General features: G+C 41.4%; 3 protein-coding genes across 6 annotated transcripts in view; 1 reads left to right on the top strand and 2 right to left on the bottom strand.

The window, feature by feature from the left end:
- Positions 1–3,600, bottom strand: part of LOC6043373 (amphiphysin) — a 120,002-nt gene extending 116,402 nt beyond the window's left edge. Inside the window, exon 1 of one of the 4 annotated variants that reach the window (XM_038259277.1) lies at positions 2,789–3,600. In XM_038259277.1, the coding sequence (XP_038115205.1) occupies positions 2,789–2,857 (69 nt within the window). In that variant the 5' untranslated portion in view covers positions 2,858–3,600. The remainder of the gene's footprint in view (positions 1–2,788) is intronic. The other 3 variants (XM_038259280.1, XM_038259281.1, XM_038259282.1) reach the window with 3 other exon arrangements.
- Positions 3,601–7,639: 4,039 nt separating this feature from the next.
- On the top strand, positions 7,640–9,572 carry LOC6043376. The gene is made up of 3 exons (XM_001858588.2): positions 7,640–7,865; positions 7,930–9,153; positions 9,209–9,572. Exons 1-3 carry the CDS (start codon positions 7,774–7,776, stop codon positions 9,540–9,542), a joined length of 1,650 nt encoding a protein of 549 aa, XP_001858629.2. The 5' UTR covers positions 7,640–7,773; the 3' UTR covers positions 9,543–9,572.
- Positions 9,573–18,013: 8,441 nt separating this feature from the next.
- LOC6043377 (fringe glycosyltransferase) overlaps positions 18,014–22,651 on the bottom strand; it is a 153,259-nt gene continuing 148,621 nt past the window's right edge. The window contains exons 6-8 of the mRNA XM_038260589.1: positions 19,201–19,381; positions 19,043–19,137; positions 18,014–18,972 (exon numbers count right to left, since the gene is read on the bottom strand). Coding sequence (XP_038116517.1) covers positions 18,820–18,972; positions 19,043–19,137; positions 19,201–19,381 — 429 coding nt within the window. The 3' untranslated portion in view covers positions 18,014–18,819. The remainder of the gene's footprint in view (positions 18,973–19,042; positions 19,138–19,200; positions 19,382–22,651) is intronic.

Raw genomic sequence — 22,651 nt, 5'->3', positions numbered from 1 at the left:
GTCGAGTTGAGAGTTATCCACCGAGTGGGGCATAACGGGCGTTGAATTTTGAATGGCAATTGGTGATAATTTATGCATCGCAGAGCACTTCTAGATGAGACGTTATGAGTTGCTTTTGAATGCAATCTCTCTCTCTCTGTTCAATTATGAACTTGGTCCAGAACTATTGCGTACCGGAAGCTGAACTCATTTCAGGGTATCACCATCTGGTCAACCCGTGGGAGCGCAGATTCGGATCTGCCTCTGTTTAAGGTAGAGGCCACCAAACCTTGCTTGCACAAGAACTTCAATTTGGCGCCGTCATCGTCGTCGCCGTCGCGAACAATTTGAATAATCCCCATCGACTCTCGAGCGACTGAGACTGTTCGAATCCTACACACTGATTCTGTAAGGTGGATGCTGAACGCCGTGACCGTGACTTCATCGATGGTGTCATCATCCCACGCAAGCACCACCACCACCTTAAACTCCCGTATCTGCGATCTGTTCCTGTTGTTGGGTTGTTTGCCAAGTTATTGCGGGCTAGCGTCGTTGTCTCTTGGGACTGTGCAGATAACACGTATGCATGAATCTGCTGTAAATATTCCGGAGTTTATCCACACCGGGCTTTGACGGCCAAGCTGATAACGGCGAGGCTATATCATGGCAGTCGGCCAACTGTGCCCTTGTCCGCGTTATCAGCCGGTGGTGGTGGGGACTTATTGTTTGTGGGTATTGCTGGTTGGTACAGCGGGGAAAACGAACAAGTTGAAAGTTGAAGCTTGCTTAAAATTTACCAATTTTTGGGTGTGCCAACAACAAACTAAGTTTCACTTTCTACAAAATCATGTGGGAACGTGAATAAATCGTATAGCACTTACATCAACAGCATTGCTTGCTGTTGACTGTTGAAACTGTTGACAATACGCACTAAATGAATCTGAATCGTCTTCTTGTGGACAAACTTGCCTATTCAAAGCTTTACAAAATAATAAAAGTAGATAAATTCTTAATTCAGCACATTGCAGTTTATTTTAAAAGTATTTTTGAAACGAACTGATATCAATTTAAATTTTTGTAAGCTGTTAAATCATTACAGTTTATCATTATTATGTCTCAAATTTCTAAACCTAATAATTCCTCGGACTAATAGTTTTACGAATAGTAATGATTTTTTTTAAATATAGGCTTTTGAAAAGCATAAAAAAAATCCGGGAAAAACAACTATATTTTTTGGAAGTAAAATTAAATTTAGATGAAAAAATCCGTATTTTAACATAAGGAATCGATGGACAAAGTTGCATAGAAATAAAAAAAAATCAAAAATTTAAAACAATTGATTAAGACTGGATATGTACTAGAGTGTAACAAAAAATGACTTTTTGGCGGACTGTCAGAGGTTTGTTCCGGGCCCAAATCCCAAAAATAAGTAAAAAGAGATTTTTTCCAAATATGCAAATTTTTGAGGCATTTATTTTTAACATCACTTAGGCATGTTTTGGTATACATATAACATTGAAGTTTGGAGCACCCTGGAGCTCGGTACAGACCTTCAAAGTTTGGCATTTTTTCCGAAAAATTGGCACCGGCAAAAAAGAAATGCGTCGCACTTCGCGCACTTCCCGAGACTCCATTTGATTTTGCTGGGGCCGATTTTTCGAATACATAAAAGAGTGATCAGAAATGATTATCTGACAAACATGGAAAAGATTTTGCTGAAACAAGCCTAAATTTTCGCTAAACTTGCTATTTTGTTCGCTAAATTCTGCATCCACAGAAATTCATGTTTTATAAGCCAAAACTTGCGACTGCCTGTGTAATGTGCCCGGCTTATTATGGCAAAAAAAAACCGAAAAAACGGGGAACCTCGTAATTCGATGGTTTTTATTCAACAAATCGAACTTGTCGTACTTAAAATGTTTACTTTTTTCGGTTCGATACGAACTCCCGCCTAATTCTCTTCAACAAGAGCTTAGTTCTATGTATCGAAAAGCGTATCATGTAAATGCTTGGACCTTCATAGCAGCTGTAGGTATGCGTACCTAAAACATTGTTGAAGCTTTGGGATACTTTGGGTCATAACAGGTTTCTTCGGAGTTAAAATGAATTTTCCATTAAACCAACTAGTCCATTAAACCAACTAGTCACTTTGTGGATATGCTTATTTCGTCAAAGAACAGTTTTTTTCTATTTTCAATAACTTATGAAGCATTCCAAATCCCGTCAAATTCATAACTTCCCATTGTGTCCTCTGCGCGGGTCATCCATCCCAAGATATACCGTAACAGCCGTGTGTCAAGCGGGTAGCCGGCCCCACGGTGGACACAAAAAATCGAGCAAAAACTATAAATATCTGGCCGGCGCGCGCTCTACCACTCGGCTTCATGTTTGAAGAGAACCTCGGAGCTCGGAGCTGAACTGTGCTGAGTATTGCAGTTTTTATTTTTAAATAGCTCCCATTTGCTCGAATAAAAAGTGCTGAATTTGCAGCAAAGGATCGCGGCGCCGCCTGCAGTCCAGTGGCCAGCTATGCCGGGTTATGGATTCCTCCGGAGTGTGCCAACAAGTGGTCTCTCGGGATGATTTATGCGAGGGCAGTGTAGCGGCACCCGAGTGCCGAGTGATGCTCGCAGGTCATCTGTCGATGGCGAAAATCGGTCGTCCCTCTCCCAAACACTTCTAGCTGCGCTGAAGAGTAGAGTAGCTCCAATCTATTTTTGGGACAGGTTCACACACCACTTCTAGACCTCGGTATCCGGTGTGGCGCAAGGATTCCCCGCTCCTCGTGGTCGTCGGTGTCGTGACTTACCTTTTCCTTGGCCCTTCCAGCGTGCTTCTGGACGGACTTGGCCAGCAGTATTCCCTTGTTCTCGGCCATCGTGCGGTACTGCTGCAGCTGGGAGATTATCTTGAACCTCGAGTCAAGTCTTGGCGAAAGACCGTAATCAGATCCGGAAGTCGGGTCGGGACGGGGGAGGTCAACGCGATTTCCCGCCGTTTATTTTTATATATCCACCGGGATTCGAACTCACGCTCACTCACTCACGCGCACGCACTCACTGCTGGCCGACTTTTGGAATCGGCATCGGCACACGACTTCGTCACACGGTCACAAACTTCCACGGCACCACGGCAACTCCTGTGCGGCCACGGCTTCGGCGAACACAGAACCCGTCGTCGTCGTCGTCACACGCACTAAACCAACTCTCACACGGCTCTTCCTTCTCGCTCACGCTGCTCCGTGAGATATAAATTCGGGAAAATCTTGACGGAAAACCGTGTGGCTGTGACACACGCACACACACGCGCGCGAGGAAAAACTCCAACACACCAACTTTTCCGCTTTTCACCCGCCGAACTCTGCGTTGAGCCCGTCGTCGTCGTCGTCGCTGGTGTTGTTGTTTTGTTTTTGCCTTCTTTCTTCTTCACACACTTTCCCTTGTGTGGCGACCCTGCTGCTGATTCAACCCTGCGCAGCTGTCAAAATCTAGCGCAAAGAGAAACGACGAGAAAAATAAAGGAGGAAAAGAATCGCGACACGGCACGCGGACACAAACAACTCGCGGAGGCGACCACTGATTGACTGAACGGCTGAAGAGGAATGAATCGCTGGGGTACCGCTCGTTGGGGTTGTGAATGGAAAAGGACGGAGCAGAAGTGAGAGCGAGAGAGTCGGAGAGCTAAATCTGGCAGGTGTTTTCAGTGCTGGCCGAACAATGTCACGAGTCCATAGACGGTTTGTAAACAAACAGTGCGTCTCGCTCACACTAGGTGTAAACATTCACTAAGGTGAGTAGGACGCAACGGTTGTTTACAAACCGACTATGGCCCAAACACAATGTTTCGCCTGCAGTTGCTTGCATGCAAGCTGAAGGCATGTTGAACAGTGTTTTCTTTGACGCGCAGTGTTGTGAAACTCAACGAGAGTTCGGCGTAGAGTCTTAAGCGATGCAAGTCTGATCAATATTAACCTCAACTTTGGTATTCTAGATTTAAGGTGTCGAACTATATCTAATTTGAAAACCGAACTTTACCAGCAACACCATCTTCGAACAGCAGTTAGAAAAAACAACAGCAATACATATACGAAATGCAGTGGTGAGACCACAGAGAACAGATGTATATCATTGAACAAACAGCATTGAAAAACGTGTGTAAAAATTCAAACCAAAATACGTTGAAAAGAGCTAGGGTGTGCACCATCCGCCTAGATAGCGCCACTTCCAAAATCATGATGGCCTACAATAGCAGAACGTTGGACCATATAATCACTGCATAAAACATTCCGTACGAACGACATCAGACCAATGTCTGACTGCCCTTCATCAGAGGGTTGTAATTTTACGAGCCAAAGAAGGTAAACAAAACGAAATCGGACATAACATGTGTACAGGGACTATTTTAAGTTGTCGCTTGAAAAATAATTTTTGAATGAATTTTCTGTTATGTTTTCGTTAATGTTAATGCATTTTTGCATTATTTTTAGTCAACTGGAATTATACAGAAGTGAATTTTATATTTAAACGAGATTAACATTTATTTTCTTTCGAAATTATTGAGCCTTTTTCATTGTTAAGTCAAGTATTCTCAGCCGCGACGGTGGCGCTGCCAAGCGTATCCTGCACACTCTAATTTCTTTGATGCAAGATTGTATGCAACGCATTTTTTTAGTTTACACGGTTTACACACAAGTTAGAACCAAGATGTACATCTGTTCTCTGTGACACAAGTTAGAACCAAGATGTACATCTGTTCTCTGTGGTGAGACCAGCAGTAAGATGAGCAACAGCGTCACAGGGGTTTTAGTGGACAATTCGTTTAACTAAATTGACACTACGAGCGGCTGTAGTGCTGCAGGAGGATCGACCATTTTCCCTAAACGATAACCACAAAAGACTTAAAACGTACATGGAGGGAAAATTCTCATCGACTAATTATGCAAATTATGTCTCACTAAACATACAAGCCGTGCATAGTCATTTGGCAACAGCCATGCTGTTGCACCGTAATTAAGAATTTGAAATTACCTGATTTCCAGAGATATTCTTAACTTTTGACAAAAAAAAAAACTTTGTCCGAAGGGACAATATACAAAATTTGGCATGATGTCGCGCATAGGTTAGGTCTGTCATTTTGGTTTGACAAGTTGGGTACTTGAATCTTACGTCCCAAGTTGAGATGGAGACTGTAGAGCAAGAAATTGAAATTGAAGGCAACATTTATACTGCTCCTGATCTCATAAGGGCCTCGTGGCGCGTTTTCGATTCCCGCCTTAAGGCTAGTATGCAGATCGGAAGGAAAGGGGTCAAGAAACAGCTTTACGAACAGCAGAACAAAGAAGAGGGAGCTATTTCTTGGGGCTTTTCTTCACCCTCTCTGACTTGCTTGCGCTGCCGCTGCTGCCCATTTGATTTTTTTTCTTGACCGGTTCCTTCCGAAGTGTTAGGCAGCGAATGACAAATATTGTTAAAGCTGCCTGAAATAAATTAACCACCACCACCTTCCGAAGTGCATACCTTACATTATCCTCCTAGCCTTCTATCGGATGGAGAAATAAAACGTCGGTCCAGTTGCGTAAAAGAGGTTTTGGTTGACTCACCACACAAAACCTTCGGACGCCTAGCAATCTAATCTAATCTAATCAGCGCAGCCAATCTTTCGAAGGGATCCTGGAGAGTGCCTGAGGTTAGATGACGCCTAGCACTCTTCTTGTCATTTATTAACATTTGTAGTGCGCCATTGCATCGGAATGCATTGAAACAACACAAGCGTTAAAGCGGCCAGGCCTACTGCGTAAAGCCGTATCGCAGAGATGACTCGTAATTGGGTTGAGTTTGAGCACTGAGTGTTCGAACAACAACACAATTCTGAGTCGACAGGGGAGGAAGAAGCGTGGGGACACACCACCATACGCTCCGAGATTTTTGGTTGTATTCGTTGGGAGCACCATGCTAAGAAGGTTTGGTACTCCGGGACCCTTTGGGATGGGACATTGTATTTCCACGAATGCCCTGGGCACTATTTGCCGTGGTTATAGCGCCACAACTCGCTCTCAAAACCTTCGGACGCCTAGCAATGAGCAAAAACTTGCAACAGAGCCCACAAAAGACCCGGGGGTCTTTAAAGTGGATTGCTTTGCTTTAAAATGTCCCATATGGGCCATTCCTTCCCATGTGACCACACGTCCAACATCGACCTTCACCAAATCTGCTCATATTTGGCATGGGGGTTGTTTTTGCCCCAAAAACAAAGAATCCGAAGTTTGGTTGCATTTGGTCCACCACGGACGCGGTGGATTTTGGAAAAATCTCATTTTTAAAATGCATTTTGCTAAGGGAAAAGTTAACATATTTGAAGATTTTTTGACGTAGAATCGAATGGCATACTCAAAATTTACGCACAGTGTTGCCAGATATAAAAATGTTGCGCTTTAAGTTTCAAAATGCAATTTTAACCCTTTGGACGTGCACTTATGGGAAAACGGACAATTGCATTCGATTGCTGAGAGTTTTTACATTAAATTCAATCAAAACCTCAGGGTAAATTGATTATTTCTTGAGATATCACGTTTTTAAGTTGAACAGCCCACCATCGTGGAATTGGTCGATCCTCCTGCAGCACTACAACCGGCCGTAGTGCCCATCTAGTTTAATGAATTGTCCGCTGATCCCTCCAGTTAATATTGCTCTTCTTGCAACTGGTCATACCATTGCATTTCTTATAGCTGTTGTTTTCCTCGCTGCTGTTCGAATTTTGAAGAGATTGTGTACACTCAAACCCCGATGGTTTGACACCAACTGTTGTCAAACGAACGGGGTCACTTTTTAGTTTGACGCCCTTTTACACGGAGTTTACACACACTATCAAACGTGTGTTTTGATAGTGTGCGTAAGCGCCGTGTAAAAAGTGACAGTTTGTCACTTTTTAGTTTAACTTTGGCCAACCAACGGGGTACAAACTAAAAAAAGTGTCAAACGAAAAAGTGACCAACCACCGGGGGTTGAGTGTAGGTGAAGCTTGGCCAATGTGGTTTAATCTTCACACTTAAAACGGTACCTGAAATTCATCTCGTTTTGTTGGTAAATTGAATAAGTCTCTGTATTATACACTTAATTTTCCTCTTGGCTATTCCTGCGATATAACCTCGGTTTCTAAATTGTGAATCGAACAATCATTTTTCAGCTACCATATTCCTCTCTTTAGGTTGTTTCTATCAAAATTATAACAATGCTTTTATTAACACTCAATCGCTGATTTTCGTTTAAACCCATCTGTGCTAGGATTGTAATGTAAATTGTGTCTGAGGAAAACTGTTCAACTTCAAAAGCATTTTAAACTTTATCCGTACTAAAACGTAAAGTGTTACGGGGTTGAAGAGTTAGAAGTTCCTTCTCAAACTTTCAAAAGTTTAAACATCTTAAAAGGTCTGGAACCAAGAGCCTGGACGTCCAGCATTTAAAAAAACCTTATCCTAAAAACTCCTAAATTGCTGCAACAAGTTAATCACAAGTTTCAGTGACATCTGTCGGAGATAAGTTCAACTAGATCATTTCCACCAGATGTCGCTACCATGCAAACAGAGATGTGAGCCGTTTCAGCTTGCACTAGCCGCTGCCAGGTGTCATTCCACGATCGATTTGACACAAGTTTGTTTTGGTTTCTCATTCTTCCAGTTCAGTGTTCAACGTGAAACATGTGCCGGCGCTAGTCGTGAAGATTTTTGGTTGATTTCGTGCATTTATCGAAGAAATTCAGCCCGTTTTGTGATATTTAGTGACCACCTCCACACCGAAAATGAACATCAACGCCCTGCCGGAGGAATTCCCTCCCAGCAACATCGATTTGAAGCGCAAAGAAGTGTCGCACATTTCGGCCTGGCGAGACAAGTGAGTACCGTTGGCCGTAACGTGGCGAGGGTTTGGAATGATTTTGAAATGTAATTTTTTTTAGGGAGGAATTTAACGCAGTCTACAAGCAGATCTTCTGCTCGCCGAAGAGCGACATCGGGGCGCGGGAACGTGCCGCGGAGACGCTCAAGGTGTGGAAAATCCGCCAGAATCGGCACACCCCGGTCAGTGTGCTGTGCACGTTGGCCATCCTGGAGGTGCAGAATCGCGATTCGCGGCAGGGTGACAAGGTGCAGGCTAACGAGTTGAAGAGCTTGTACTCGGGTGCGTTTACGAGGTTTATCAACTTCTTGACGGAATGCCACCAGCAGAGTGGAGCCGGCAGGAAGGGTTCGATTTCGGCCCGGATGAAGGAGATCGGTATTGAGGGTTTTCTGGTGGAGCTGCGACATTTGTGCGCGCACAGTTCGGTGTCGATTTCGTTGGATGTGTTCCGGCGATCGGCGGAATACTGCATGAACTGGCTGAAGGTTTGCTACTGGAAGAGGGAATTGCAGTTGATTCAGAGTTGCGACGGAAGGCAGGTTAAGGGTGGCACGCTGTTGGATAAAATTGGGGATGATTTACGGTACTTGGTCAGCGTGTACGATATTGCGACGAAGGCGATCCACAAGGGTGCAAGGATGATCGTTGGAAGTGAGCAACACTTGACGAGTTCCCAGTTCAAACTACTGAAAGAGCACGCCGAAGCCAACAACGAAAATCAGCTGAGCACGATCGTTTCAGACGTGGTTGAATACATCTTAGAGAAACTGAAATTTCCCAAAACGCCGGAAGCAACTCCAGCAATCTGCGACGTTCTACTCAACTGCCAGTACATGTTTGAAGCAGCGGCCAAAGGACAAACCCAAGGACTTGCTCACATCCATCAACAATTCGTTCAAACCCTCGTCGTCAAAGGGTTCATTCAAATCTACCTCGAAAAGCTGATCGCCATCTGCGAGGATGACCTGGAAGCACCGGAACGTCGCCAAGGGGCCAGGTTCTGGGCCACGGAAATTGCGCTCGCCTTCCGACTGCTGAAAAAGTTCAAGAAACTGCTCAAAGCACTCCCCGAGCGAACGCACCAATACAAACAGCAGGATCATAAACGCAAAATGTCCAAAACGGTGCTCGCGATCTACCAGAACAAGCTGCGCGTAGACCTGCAGAACACGATTATCATCGGAACGTCGGTCAACTGCCCGTGGCATCTGCGATTGTCCCGCGGCTATCTGATGGAGCGCATTCTGAACGTCAACGAGTACACCAAGGAGCTGTTGCCACTGTAAGTTTAAATCCCATTCCATTCAGAAACATCTTTAAAATCGTCCACCTTCCAGAATTCTCGCCCTGGCGGAACCGCACCTCAAGCTGTCTCAGCGGGAGTCCATCGAAGCGGCGACTGAAAAGTACACCCTCAACTATCTGGCCGTCATCGAGGATCAGCCCGACGAGTTGCCTTCGTCGACGCCGAAACGGTCCGCCGCTGCCGGCAACCGATCCCAGGCCAAGGTTTACTCGCTGGAGGACGTGCTGAAGCATACGGCCGAAGGAGGCGGCGAGGAGGCTCCGGCAAGCAAAAAGGCGCGCAAGTTTGGGGTTTGGTCGGAGGTTCCGATTGATGAGGGAGCCGACTGGGGCCAGTGTCCGCTGGGGAAGCTGATGTGGGATTGAGTACGCGTCAATAAAACTGTTGCAATATGCATCGTTTTGGTTACTGAATCTGAAACTCCGAATTTATTGAACGTAATTTGGCCCTGAAGGTTAGGTCGTTAGGCTCAGTCCAGGTGTAGGAGTCGTCTCCCAGGGTCCTGTCTGGGTGGGGTCGCTGGTAGGCAGTTGGACCCACAATCCAAAGGTCGTCAGTTCGAATCCCGGGGTGGATGAAAGCTTAGACTGGTTGCAACGCGGCTCTACTTTGTTCTAGCTGTTTCATTTTTCAAATAGAACTGAAACAGACCACCCGCAACGCGGAGTTGCAGTTTTATTTTTCGAGCAGTATTTTGAAACCGGAATAAAACTGCTCGACGAGTTTGTTTCAAACGTGAGACGATTTGGAACTGGAATAGAACTCAGTTTAAAAAAAAATCAGATATATAGAGATATCCACGTATTCTTACACACACACTATGATGCTGTGTTGATAATCATACGCACACAATTAAAAGCATTTTTTTGAAACAACATTTAGATCAGCGCGTTGCGAGCACCGTGTTCTAGTTTCATTTCCGCCAGTTCTAAAAATTTAAAACTGCTCGCAATTTGAAACAATTATAAAACTTCGCGTTGTAACCAGTCTTAGGTGTGAAAGAGGTTTGCAATGGAGCACTTCCATTCGAGCAGTTTTTGCTTTTTTCTACAATGTATTTCTTATGGAGCGAACTGTCAAAAACTGCTCGACTGCGGGTGCTCCATTGGTTCAATCCTGGTTCAGTGAACGTCGTCGGTTACACCGTTATATGGCTGTCAATGTTGCCAACTACAATTTTGATTGTTATTCATCTGTTTTCAAAACATTTGCTCAGAAAAATTAGCACTATTGTTGTGTGAAATAAAATCCGCAATCTAAACTCGAATTTTGGACACAATTTTGAGTTAGGGGAAATATACCCATTCCCATCACACTAAGCGGTGGTATCTGAAAGATGCTCGATGATCCGGGGATTTTCTAAAACCAAGTGCACCAACAAATAGTGCAGCTTTTTGTGAACATTTCTGTTTGATTTGAACTTTGCCTAAAGTTATAACTATTTCTTTTACAAAAATATTTTTAAAGTCTATTGTAGTCAGACGAGCATGCTTTGGAGCCTGCTAGTGGTGTTGGCAGTAACTGTCCATCATTGAAAAACGGCTATTATCCACAATTGGCAAAACCTAGATTTTTGTTCCATTTGGTAGAGAATGTTTCAACGCATCTTCTGAAACCTGAATATCACTCAGTGTTGCGATTTTGAGCGCTCATTCGCTCATGAGCGAGCAATTTTCGCTCATTCGTGAGAATAAGCGCTATGCGAGCTGGCTCACGTTTGTGCATAAAATTTTTGAGCAAAAATGCTCATCGCTCGCGCTCGCACTCATTTTTTGCTCATTGAGCAAAATGAGCGGTCTTTTTTTACATGTAACGTATGTATACAATAACAACATTTTTTTCAGCAGAGATTTGTTTTTTTTTAATGGAGGCTGGAATAGGCTAATCTCAATAATATTGGGTAACATATTTTTCTAAACTTTTGTTGGGCGCTAGTTTAGGAGTCAGAGTTGAGATGACAAATTAGGATTATCCTGCCCATGATCGCATAAATGTCCCATATGCATTTTCATCGTTTTTTAGTTAATGATGCAGTTTGGTTCAAAATCGTGTGCTCTTTCAGAAAAGCATATAACATCCAGTATACTTTGTTCTAGAAATCAGGAGGAAATCCGGTTTTTTCACGAAAACTTAACACGTAGCATTATGTGTGGGACAAACTTCAAATGCGTTTTTCTCAGCTTGCTGTTTTTGCATATGGGACATTTATGCGAACATGGGCAGTATCGTTATTTGAAGAAATAATCCGATTTAATAATGTTGATAAAACAGTAACACGTGAAGGTCAACGGTATTTTATTAAACTGAAAAGTATCTTTAAGGAACACAAAAATGTTTTCGTGGTAACACATCACGTCATTTTTTTTTTTTCAGATCGTATATTGATCCTTGCATTGTAACTTGGATTTTGCCCGCAATTTTTTCTCGCACTTTTGACAACAAGAATTCGAAAAACTAGGCAACCAGGTTGTTGTTTGTTTACACTGCCAGTCGCAATTTCCACCAAACTGGACATACTGGACAGTAACCGATTTTTGGAAACATTAGGTCTATTCCCGTACTGCAGAATTCTGCAATTCTGCACAAAAACGGCAGCAGAGCGTTTCCGTACTTTTCTGCAACAAAAGTAACTTTTCTCTCAGGTAGAACTTCTGCAGTGAGAGGGGTAGAAGTTGCAGCAAAACCGTTCCCGTACTTTTCTGCAAGCTCTCTCTTCTCTTTCTTGTTGAAAAGTTACTGCAATTTGGTGTGATGGATGTTGAGTACACGCTTACATAAAGTTTGCAAGTTGGGTGAAATCATGCATTTTATTATTAGTTGCAATAAATTTTATGCTTTATTATTACTAAATTGAAGTAGTCTTTTTGAAGGGACGTTTGTATATTTTGAATTAATGGATTTTTTGGGGTAGTTTTTTTTTAATGTTTGTTTTTAATGAGAACGATTTCAGGCTTAGTTCATTAATGTAAATAATATAGCGATTTTTTTAGTGTTAAAATTTTAACCTGACAAAAAAATCAGTATTAAAGCACGGCTAATACCTCAACCAAAAAAATGTATTATAAAAACAAATTGTTTTAAAAAACTTTTAAAAGACACATTTCTTTTGTGTTTAATAACTTCAAATAAATATTTGTTTAGGAATAATTTTTGATCTTCAATTGTTTTTGAATAGACTTAAAATGTGTGTTTAAATAATAGATAAATTTAATTGGCAAATAATACATTGTTCTTTTAACTGTGCTACCGATTTGTATTCTTATATGAACCAAAAAATTGGATGTCGTTCTGTCGAATTCTTCTATTCTAAGAAATTTAAATTTCTTAAATTCGGAAATTTTTAAATGCCGCCATCTTGAATCATAAAAAGTACAATTTTTATTGGAGTCATATTTTAGATTAGAAGCTCAGATAAGAGGTTTTTGACAAGTTCTTCGGAAAATAGAGTACTAACAGTTTCTATTTTTTTGAATATTTGAATTTTAAAATTTTTGATTCAAAGAATTTTTAAACTTTACCTATTTTTAATTTTTTTTTGTATTTTTAATTTTTTTTTACTATAGCTTTTGAATTTTTGGTGTTCTGAACTCTGAAATATTCAAACTTTTGATTTTTTATTTAGAATTTTAAAATATATGAATTTTTAAGTTTAGGAACTTTTAAGTTGAAACCCTTTATTTTTTTATTTTGTATTTTTTAAATTATGATTTTTTTATTTTTTTTAAACATTTTGATATGTTTAATTTTTAATTATTTGTATTTTTAAAGCTTTAAACGAGGCTTTGTGTTTTATTTTTTTCTAATATAAATATTTGCATTTTTAAATGTATCAAATATCGTGTATTTATGGTCCCTTCTATATTAAACCTTTGTTTGTAATTTTTTAATTATATTTGTAAAACGTACCTGCAACTCTCACTATTTTTTTTACCTAATGTAAAAGTTTTGAATGATTTCTAATGTATAATTTCTACCTAAGCATAATTAATTTCTAGTTACCTATTAAATGGTACATGCTTGTTCTTTTAAATAAAATGTTGAGTTTAATAAAAAAATAATGCCCCCGTTCTAGAGGTAAACTCCGTTCAATTACTTTTTTTCTCAATCCCTTTATTTTAATGTTTTGAAATAATTAAAAAAACATTAATACCCAATTTGTGTAAATCCACTCAACTGTGTACAATATTGCAGAAAAAGTACTGGAACGCGCTACCCAGGCAAATTTTTTGCTGCTTCTCTCCTTGCAGAACTTCTGCAAAAGAGAGAGATGAAGAGAGCGAGCTGAAAAGTACGGGAACGTGCTGCAAAAAAGTGACTTATGCTGGCTGCAGAATTCTGCAGAAGCTGCAGAAATTTTGCAATTCTGCAAGTACGGGAATAGACCTATTAAATTCGTCATCCCCAAAAACTTTCTGCTAGCAGGGTGGCCACTCAAGTCGGGAAAGTCGGGAAAAAGTCGGGAATTCGCCAAAATCTACCAAAAATCGGGAAAAAGTCGGGAATTTATGATTTTTTGTCAAAAAGTCGGGAATTCTGAGCATACTTGTTTGAAAATTATGTTTTAACTCTTGAATATTTTTGTAATATATTGTACAATTTTCAAATTGAATTCACTCATTGCTGCTTTAGTAACTTACTTTAAATTTAAGGTTCTTTTCACTATTTCAATATATTTGAGTATGAAAAGCTGTTTAAGACATTTAAAATCTTTATGAATTTTGGAGTCTTTGACACAGATTTTCATAATATTTTTTATGAATCAAATGATCGCTATTAAAAACAAGAGGTAAAGTTTATGAAAAACTCATATAAAAATAGAGCCTAATGGCCAGCTTAAAATTATGATTCTATTTAATTTTGTCACATAATTGAAAATTAAACAGATTCCAACTTGAGTTTGGCAATGGTTTTTTTTTGGTAAATATTTTTAATTGTTTAACTAAATTCAATAAGTAATGTATGTATGTAATAAGTAGTATGTTTTTTTTTTAAATGCTGCTCTGAACTTTTTTTGTGAGTATGGGTAAATTACTTACCATAGAAAAAAAATATATATATATTGCTTATTGCGAGATAATATCACGTTTCTCCAACGCTGTGAGTGACAGGAGATTATTGCCGCCTAACGACCGCAGTGTAAAAATCAGCAAGATGAACTGAAATTCTGCATTGATTTGGCTGTCAACTTGGTTAGTTTTGAATATTTTCCAAAAAGTCAGATGAAAACTCAAGGCAACCATTGACAACAGCCAAAAGTTTGTTCGGCGGTTGTCATGCGGCTGTCATGCGACCATTGTCTTGCGGTCGTATCACCGCGCGTGAACTCTAATTATTAACGCCCGCAATAATATATATATCTATAGTTATCATAGTTTTGAAGTTACCAGAATGTGTTTAACAAAATCTTGGTGTAATTGCTCTGGTTGTTATGTACCGTTAAAAGATTATATCTGAAGTTTTTCGCGACCTTTTTGTCTTACTTTGTTTTTTTTTTCTAATTATTATGATTATTATTATTATTATTGTTTTACGTACACTAACTTTTTTGTTTGCTTTGGTTTTTTTTTGTTTGCTTATTTATGAATTCCTCAGCCCATTTCGGTGTAGCTCAGGCATGCGAGTTAAATTCAAAGCTAATGCCGTGAAGCCCTTATATGCTGTCTGTTTCCGGTGGTGTCTGGAGTGCGCTTAATCATGGATTGGACGGCTCGTGCATTCCCTAGCAAGTCTGGCGTTCGTTGTTGTCATAAGCCTGAAGACGTTTGAAGAGAAGCTGGTTTTGAAGAATCTGGTGAGCTTGTTCCTTTTATAAGACATTCATTCTTTCATTTATTCTGACATACACACACATCAATCAAGACATCTACGCCAAATTATTACTATATACGCGGTAGGGTGTTCCTTTGGTCGTTCGCTGTGAGTTGTGGATTGCCTGCTTCTCTAATGAAGGTTCGACTAGGGGGGCATGCTTATTAATTTCTCGTCGCTCCATACCCTCAGTGACGTGATGGGAGCAAGGGCGTCTATGCGAAGTGTCCCTACACCCGCTACAAATTTCCGGCGCTTGGGGAGGGAAAAGAGAAACCATTTTATTTTATGCGCCGGTATTTGTAGCATTAAAATTCGTGCAAAAAAACTGATGCACGTAGGTGTACAGATTATGGAGTAAAAGATGATCGAATTGTTCACCTAGCGCTCACATGTGTTTCAGGACCAAGTTGCCTGCGGGTATGGGGATCATACATACATACATACATACATACATACATACATATGGGTAAATTACTTACCATAGATAAAGCTTGAATCATCGGAAAACTCAAATATCGAATAAAATCCAAAATTGAAAAACTTTTTTACGTTTTGAAAACATAAAAAAAATTATTGAAAATGCAAAAAAATAATCCAAGAAATTTTGAGTTATTGCAAAATTGTCTCTTCAAACATTTTGCTTAAAATAAGCGGAAAAACATAAAATCATATCAAACTGAATTTTCATTGAAAAAAAAGGTCAATACTGACCACTAGATAAATTAACATTGAAATTCTATATCAAAAACTACAAAATTAATAAGGAAACTTGGCAAAAACATTTTTTTTTATGAATTACTTGACATTTTTTCAAAATCCTTTGAATGAATGATAACAGCAATTATGTTTTAATCATTCTTGATATAAATGATGATGAAGTTTTAAAAAAATAGGAACGATATTTTAAGTTCAGTTATCTTTAACTATTTGTTATTTTCAGTTGAAACGAAGTATCAAAAACTATACGTTTGCCAAATTAAAAAATAACATGGATCTTTCTTAGATAAGAAATGCCTATTATTTGAGCATTCTGGAAAAGTCTGGAAAAAAAGTCGGGAAAAAGTCGTGAATTTGAAAATGGAATTTGAGTGGTCACCCTGTGCTAGCAGGTGACACAGATAATCCCATCCTGGTGGCCGAGGTGGCCACTCCTGTTCAGTTTCTGACTCGAACAAACGCAGAGCAAACGGAGTATTTCGTGGTTGTACAAGAAAACTTAGAAAGGGCAAAAGGAGGCACGGGTTATCTGCTTCCGGATACCTCTTCCTCAACATCAACATTCCATCAGCACACGTGTAACATTGCCGCAGAAATTTGAGATTTTGCAAGACAACGAAGCTTTGAGGAACAAAAAATAATACAGGTACGATCTGAAGTCCATGATGTTGATAAAGAATATCTTATTAACGGTACACATCAACCATAGCTTTTGCACCCATATTTCTGTTACAGACATTTTAGTATCTTCAAAACAACGGGAACTATCGGTATGATTTTTTATTCATTCCCTAAATTACTGTCTTCAAGGTTATTTAGGGGGAGAGGGGGTAATATGCACCCCCTAAGGGAAAACTGTGATTTCTCAACCATTACAGTATAACTTTGGAAGAATTTTGTTCGATGTTCTAAAACAACTATTATTCTTCGTCATCCATGTGAAAAAAGTCTTAAAAAACCACAAAATTGTTCGAAAATATCAAATTTCTAAAAACATTTTTGATTCATTTCAAACAACCATGCGGGGTAATATGCACCGCAACATTGGGGCAAAATGCACTACAACAAAGGGGCAAAATGCACCACAACATGGGGCAAAATGCACCGGGTAAAAGCAGTTTTCACTAGTCACCACTAGATGACACCGCTGTTTTTACAAAGGAGCTTCACAGCGGTGCATTTTGCCCCGACCACGCTTTTTGCAGAAAATTTAATTAAAAATGCATTTTTTGATGTTTTTGGACTCATCTATCGACAGAATAATGAAGATTATGGCTAAAACCATATTCTCAACACTTACAATATCAATAAATGCTTTTTATATTGTCCAAAAATCATAATGAAAGTTCCATGAAAATTAGATGAAAACACAACATTTTAAAGTTTTGCAAATAACTTGAGCTGTTACTATACTGCGATCCTCAAATTTTTCCAGCATGGTTTAGCAATGTTAAGCTTCAAATTTCTATGATTTTTTCTCCGGAAAATTCTTCTAAATACCGAGAAAAGTAGGGGGTGCATTTTGCCCCGGGGGTGCATATTACCCCCTCTCCCCCTACGTTCACCGAGAGATGGTTTCGCCAGGAGCGGATTGTATCCGTTTTTTGTGATGCTGAGTGGTGTGTGGAGCGATACACCCTATTGCGATGTATGTGAGCGCACTCCATTGAATCGAGTCGAATAGGCCCCTCGTACGACGGGCTTGACGCAGCCATGCACTGACAGCGCATGGACGCAGCCACACGAACGGTGCGGTGACAGCTGACCAAGCAGGTCCAGCTCCCGTCCTCTTTACTCGTGTGATGCTCGGACGGATCGGATGTGAGTCCGCACCGATTCTCCCGGCGGGCGATTTCCCGAGTGGGTTTATAGACTCACACAAGTGGCAATTTCGGTATCCCGCCGTCGAAGAAGTCTCCAGGGAGTTGTTGCCTCTGGTTAGTCAGGAACCGTAAAATCACCATGATGGACGCCCTACAATATCACTATAAAAATGGATCAGAATGGCGTCCATCACGATGAACTTTTTGAATTGCACGAAACTCTCGTAGAATTTCTTCGAGTCCATTCTAGCATTCGCCCACCCACAGGCGTTTCCCGAGATCCGGTGACCACTGGACCTGAACCAACTGTCTTCGGAACTGTCTGTATCAGGTTGAATTTGAACATTTATTTAGTATGCAATGCCACACCATACAACAAACACGAAAACCGACGGATGAATTAGTGCGTGAAGTCTGTGATAGAGAATCAAAGAACTTAGTTCCCTTTGTTAGCAGATTTCGGATGATTCAACACGATTACACAGTTTCTTTTATTACTTTTGATTTATTAACACAATTTCGCTTTACTTTAACAAATAATCAATTGTTTACATACGAGATAATAAAACAATAATCGTACAAGTTCTCTTGTGCTCATGAATATTGTACAGTGGCTTCTTGTTATTTACACGTTTGCTTCTACACCAGCTACCTCTTATGTTTTTTTCTCCTAAAAGTCTATTAGAGCACGTCGTTACGGAAAGTAGTTTAGTACGGATTATTTGCAATGTGTCTTTTTTATTTACATCAATCAAACATGTATGATTGTTCTTGCACTTTTCCTCTCTATCAACTATCTAGGAAGAGCTTGATTTTACAACTTTTTCTACACGCACTATCGGTAGTTTCTCTTATGTGTTCACAGACAGAATTAAAAAAAGTAGCTAACATTCACCCTACTTCAGCTGCCTAATGGCAGCGCGCAGCAGCTCGCTGCCAATTGTTTGATTTTAAGTGAGACTAGAAGGATCCCGCGCACCGCCGCGGATCCGTATTCACCTGTTTCGATCCTTGTTTCGATTGCTGCACCCATCTCGGGGCAATCGAACCACATCACCGGATTAAAACCTACTAAATTTAATCACAGACAAGGTTTAGTTTTGTTTTCATCCCACAGAGGGGGGACGAAAATTGTTGTTTTGCTTGCTTTTCCCGCGCTCGCTCGCACTCGCTTTACTCTCGTTCATTCCGGGTTCCCTTGCACGCACGAATCTCCTCTGAAGACATTTTTTTTTGTTGCAACTTTTGCGTTTTGGTTTGGCGCTCTTACTGTCTACGGGGACGATCCGGATCATCTCCGCTTGATCGTCTTCGGACATATGCTGAAGAACGGATACAGGTAGCAGTGGAGCGAGTAGATCCGCTTGGGGTCCGTCTTCAGGTCGAACCCGTCCACCTTGACTACGTTCCACTCGTTGCGCATGCGGGCGTAGCTGAAGGAGACCTGCGGGAAGAATTTTAAAGGTTTTTGGTGAGCGATCTGGGTTATTTGAGGTTCGAGATGGCGAAATTACCTGATCGTGGAACGTTTCCGGCCGAATAAACTCCATGGGCTCCAGGTGGGAGTGGAACGCGTCCACCACCGTTAAAGGAACATTGAGGATGTGTTCTGAAAGTGAACGAAAGGCTCATTCGTACCATGCTGAAAATATTCTCAAGTTGAGCAACTTACCGACGATGAAACCCATGGTGACGTCGTCCGGGAAGCGAATCTTATCGCCTATGGCCACAAACTTGCCGCTGCTCGCGATCGGCAGCATCTTGAGCGCCAGCGCCCGGCTGATGCAGAACCCGGCACCGCCCGTCGCGAACCAGAAGGTCACCTTTTTGTTTACCTCCGTCGACGATTTGGTCTGGAAGAGAAAAGAAAGAGAAAAAAATCTTTGAATAAATACATCATGTCTTTTGGCAACACTGCTGCTGTCAGGCTGCAGTTGTCAGTTTGCTGCGAATCGCAGCATGCGAAAGTAAATCGCGGTCGAAAAGTGAGTTTGTTTTTGTGTGTCGTGAATTTCAAGCTTTCAAGAAATATGATGACAATTTCGAAACTTTGGTGGCCGCTCCTTGTAGGGGATCAAAAACGAGATCGCGCAATTCCGGCGGTTCTCGGCCGACTCTTATCGAAGAAAGCGATTGATCTGAATTCCGTTCGAAACGAGGGGAAAAAAGGCAGAATGTCTTCAAATTTGGACAAACTTATCAAACGGAGATAACGGGTTTTCCCGGCCGCGAGGTTCCACCGGGTGACAGCATCTGCTCTTTGAATAATTCATCGCCCTTTTTCGTGTTTCATTCTGAGAGTTCTTGCAGAATTGCGTTTTCGTTTTCGATTCGGGGCGGGACGTGTAGTGTATTCATCATATTTTGAGCAAAACGATCGTTCGATTTATTGCAGGTTGCTTTCGCTTTGACATAATTTGGCGAATTTATTCTGTTTCCCCTGCGTTTGACAAGCAAGTTTGTTGTTGTTTACAGTACCACCTTGCTTGTTTGAATGTGTTTCGTCACGTTAGTCGAATCAAGGTACAGAGAGAATTCGCTAGTTCTGAGAACTGAAATCTAAATTTGCTAGGTGGTACCACTGACAGCTGTCAAACGTGCGAAACCACCACCAATTTTTTGGGACTTTCATGTGACCAATTATTCTAGCATATTTGATTGGCTTTGCCGAAAACTTAATTATCCTTTGTCTTCACGGTAGCAAAGCGACGGATGTGAACGAAGCTTTCTCCGCCCAGACATAAACAAAACATTATACGTCAGCTTGAACAAAAAGAAACAATCGTCAAGAAGACGGGTCAATTTGGGCGCGTTCTCCGTGTTCGTTTGGCGTTCCGAACACGTGTTTCCTGAGATGGAATCGCTCACGCAAATTTTTCGTCAGCCGCACCACGGAGAGAGACTGATGTAAACAATCCGGAATGTCACGAAAGTATTGTAATTTTGTCCCCGCGCGCGATGGTGCAAAACCATATAATTTGCCTCCAATCTCCCCGCAGATCTTTCGCTCGGCCACAAAGGGAGGGGGTCCCCGTTTTTGGACAGTTTTCGCGAGGGACCATTTATATTCTGTCCATCTTCGTCTTCTTCGCAGTCCAGTGACTACTACCAGTGTTTACGACGGAGCTGTAGTTGGTGGCCAAATGTGATAATCATACATCATCACCCGGGACCCGGGTGTTCTCGACGGCATGGTTTACACATGTCCATCCCAGTAGCCACATTTTTCATCTTTATTTAAATGTTTTTTTGTTCCCGTGCACAGGCACAGGCTACTTTGTTGCCGCGACCTAACCTTAACGCAGAATGACAGTCGCGCAGCGACGACGTTGATTGGCCCCTGTCGATGACAATTCAAAATCTATGGATTAAAGAAATCTGCGCATTGTCGAAATTGTTAAAGGCAGACAGGGCAAATTATCGGTGATTGCCCGCTGCACAATCCCGCGCGGGTCAAAGCCTACTTTTTTCTGACATTTAAAGTCACTTTCCGCGCTGTCATCGCGTCTGATTGGTGCACCGCAGCTACCTGACGTTTCGAGCCGTTTGAATCGTATAGTTGGCTTCCGAATCAAATAATGTTGCGCGCTCCCAATTTCGAACATTTCTTTTAATTACCCTTCTGTTTCCGCTTCCCCACCAAATACACAGTGGTGAGGTTAGCCCAACTGTCACTAATTAACGGCGGCAATCGGGCTAACCTGCCTTCAAAACACCGATGGCGACCAATTAAAGAAATAAATCAAGATCGCGGTCTGGGCTTTTCCTTTCTCCAGCGGCGGCGTTGCCGCTGCAGTAAACGGGAAATGACCGATTTAGCGCGTTATAAATGTGTAATGCCGCGATCGATGAGGGCAGATTTGGACACTTTGGGAACTTTTTATGGAGGAAGAAAGAGGGGGCCACTTTCGGCGGTGGTGGCCGCCATCGTGACTGATTAGTGACGCCGCGCGCTCGTAAGTAGATTTATGGCCCCTCGATAATGTTTGGGGCTTTTGTTTTGGACTCCGCGGCTGTGTATTGTAGATCAGCGCGCGCGTCCGGCTTAATTTGGTGAGCGGTGACAGTCACCGGCCGATGACAGCTAAGAAAGGATGTCACGTTTGACGGGTGGTGGTCCAAGACGGCGTTGACAGCTGATTTAAGCCGCGGTGCGAGAGGTGTTGATAAGCTCTAATTCGTGTGGATGGCAATCTGCGTTAAGCATCTGGGATTGAGCAATAGTCAGTGATTCGATAACCTGGAAGATTATTGTGGACGGCAACACTGCGAGAGCCGCTCGACTCTTTAGTTACAGCATGGCTGTCACTGTTTGCTGGTGTGACAGCGCAAAGTTGTGAACTTTTATTTTGAAGTGTTGTTATGCTATTTGTTGATTTTGTTGTTCTGGTCTCACAACCCAAAGGTCGTCAGTTCGAATACCGAATCGGAAGGATCCTTCGGAAAACTAGAACTGAGCCGGAAGTTTAGTTGGTTTCGCCTTAGACTCAACCTTTTATTTTTGTTTTTGTCAGAAAAAATATTGTTTACGTTGGTGAAATGTCAAACAATGTACACGTTAAAGTGAAAGTAAGTCAAATTGGATTTTATCGTTTGAAATCCTAGAAATCCGATCAAATACGATGCAATCTTTGAAACCTTTCCATCGATAAAATCCTGTGTAATCGGATAGCACCTAACAAAATGGCATGAAATCATTACAATGAGAGCTCAATGGATTACTGTCGTTCCCCTCGGCTGAGATCACGAAGACTTGCATGGGGAGAAATAATTTTCCAAAATCGTGAACAAGCGTTCATGAATTTGGAAACTGTGGAGATGGCGGTGAGCATCAGTCAGATTTTTCGAAATTTGTAAATATTACCCTATAATAGATTGATCTTGTAACAACGATCTGTGTTACATCGGATTGAACGATCTCGAGGAGGAAGTGACAGCTGAGTTCAAGTGTTGACCGAATGTAAACATGCAGGACAACTGGATCCGGACCGTGGCCAGTGGGCGGTCGGGAGGTTTGCTAATGCAGCCATCGTGCGGCGTTTGGAATCTGCGAATTTGAATACTTTGTTCGTGGTTTCCATTTTCATGAATGCTTGTTCACGATTTCCGGAGCTCGTTCACTG

This window comes from Culex quinquefasciatus, chromosome 3 (assembly GCF_015732765.1).
Source record: "Culex quinquefasciatus strain JHB chromosome 3, VPISU_Cqui_1.0_pri_paternal, whole genome shotgun sequence".
Classification (NCBI taxonomy): Eukaryota; Metazoa; Arthropoda; class Insecta; order Diptera; family Culicidae; genus Culex; species Culex quinquefasciatus.
The sequence above is the reverse complement of the archived record's forward strand: the minus strand, read 5'-3'. Positions and strand labels throughout refer to the sequence as shown.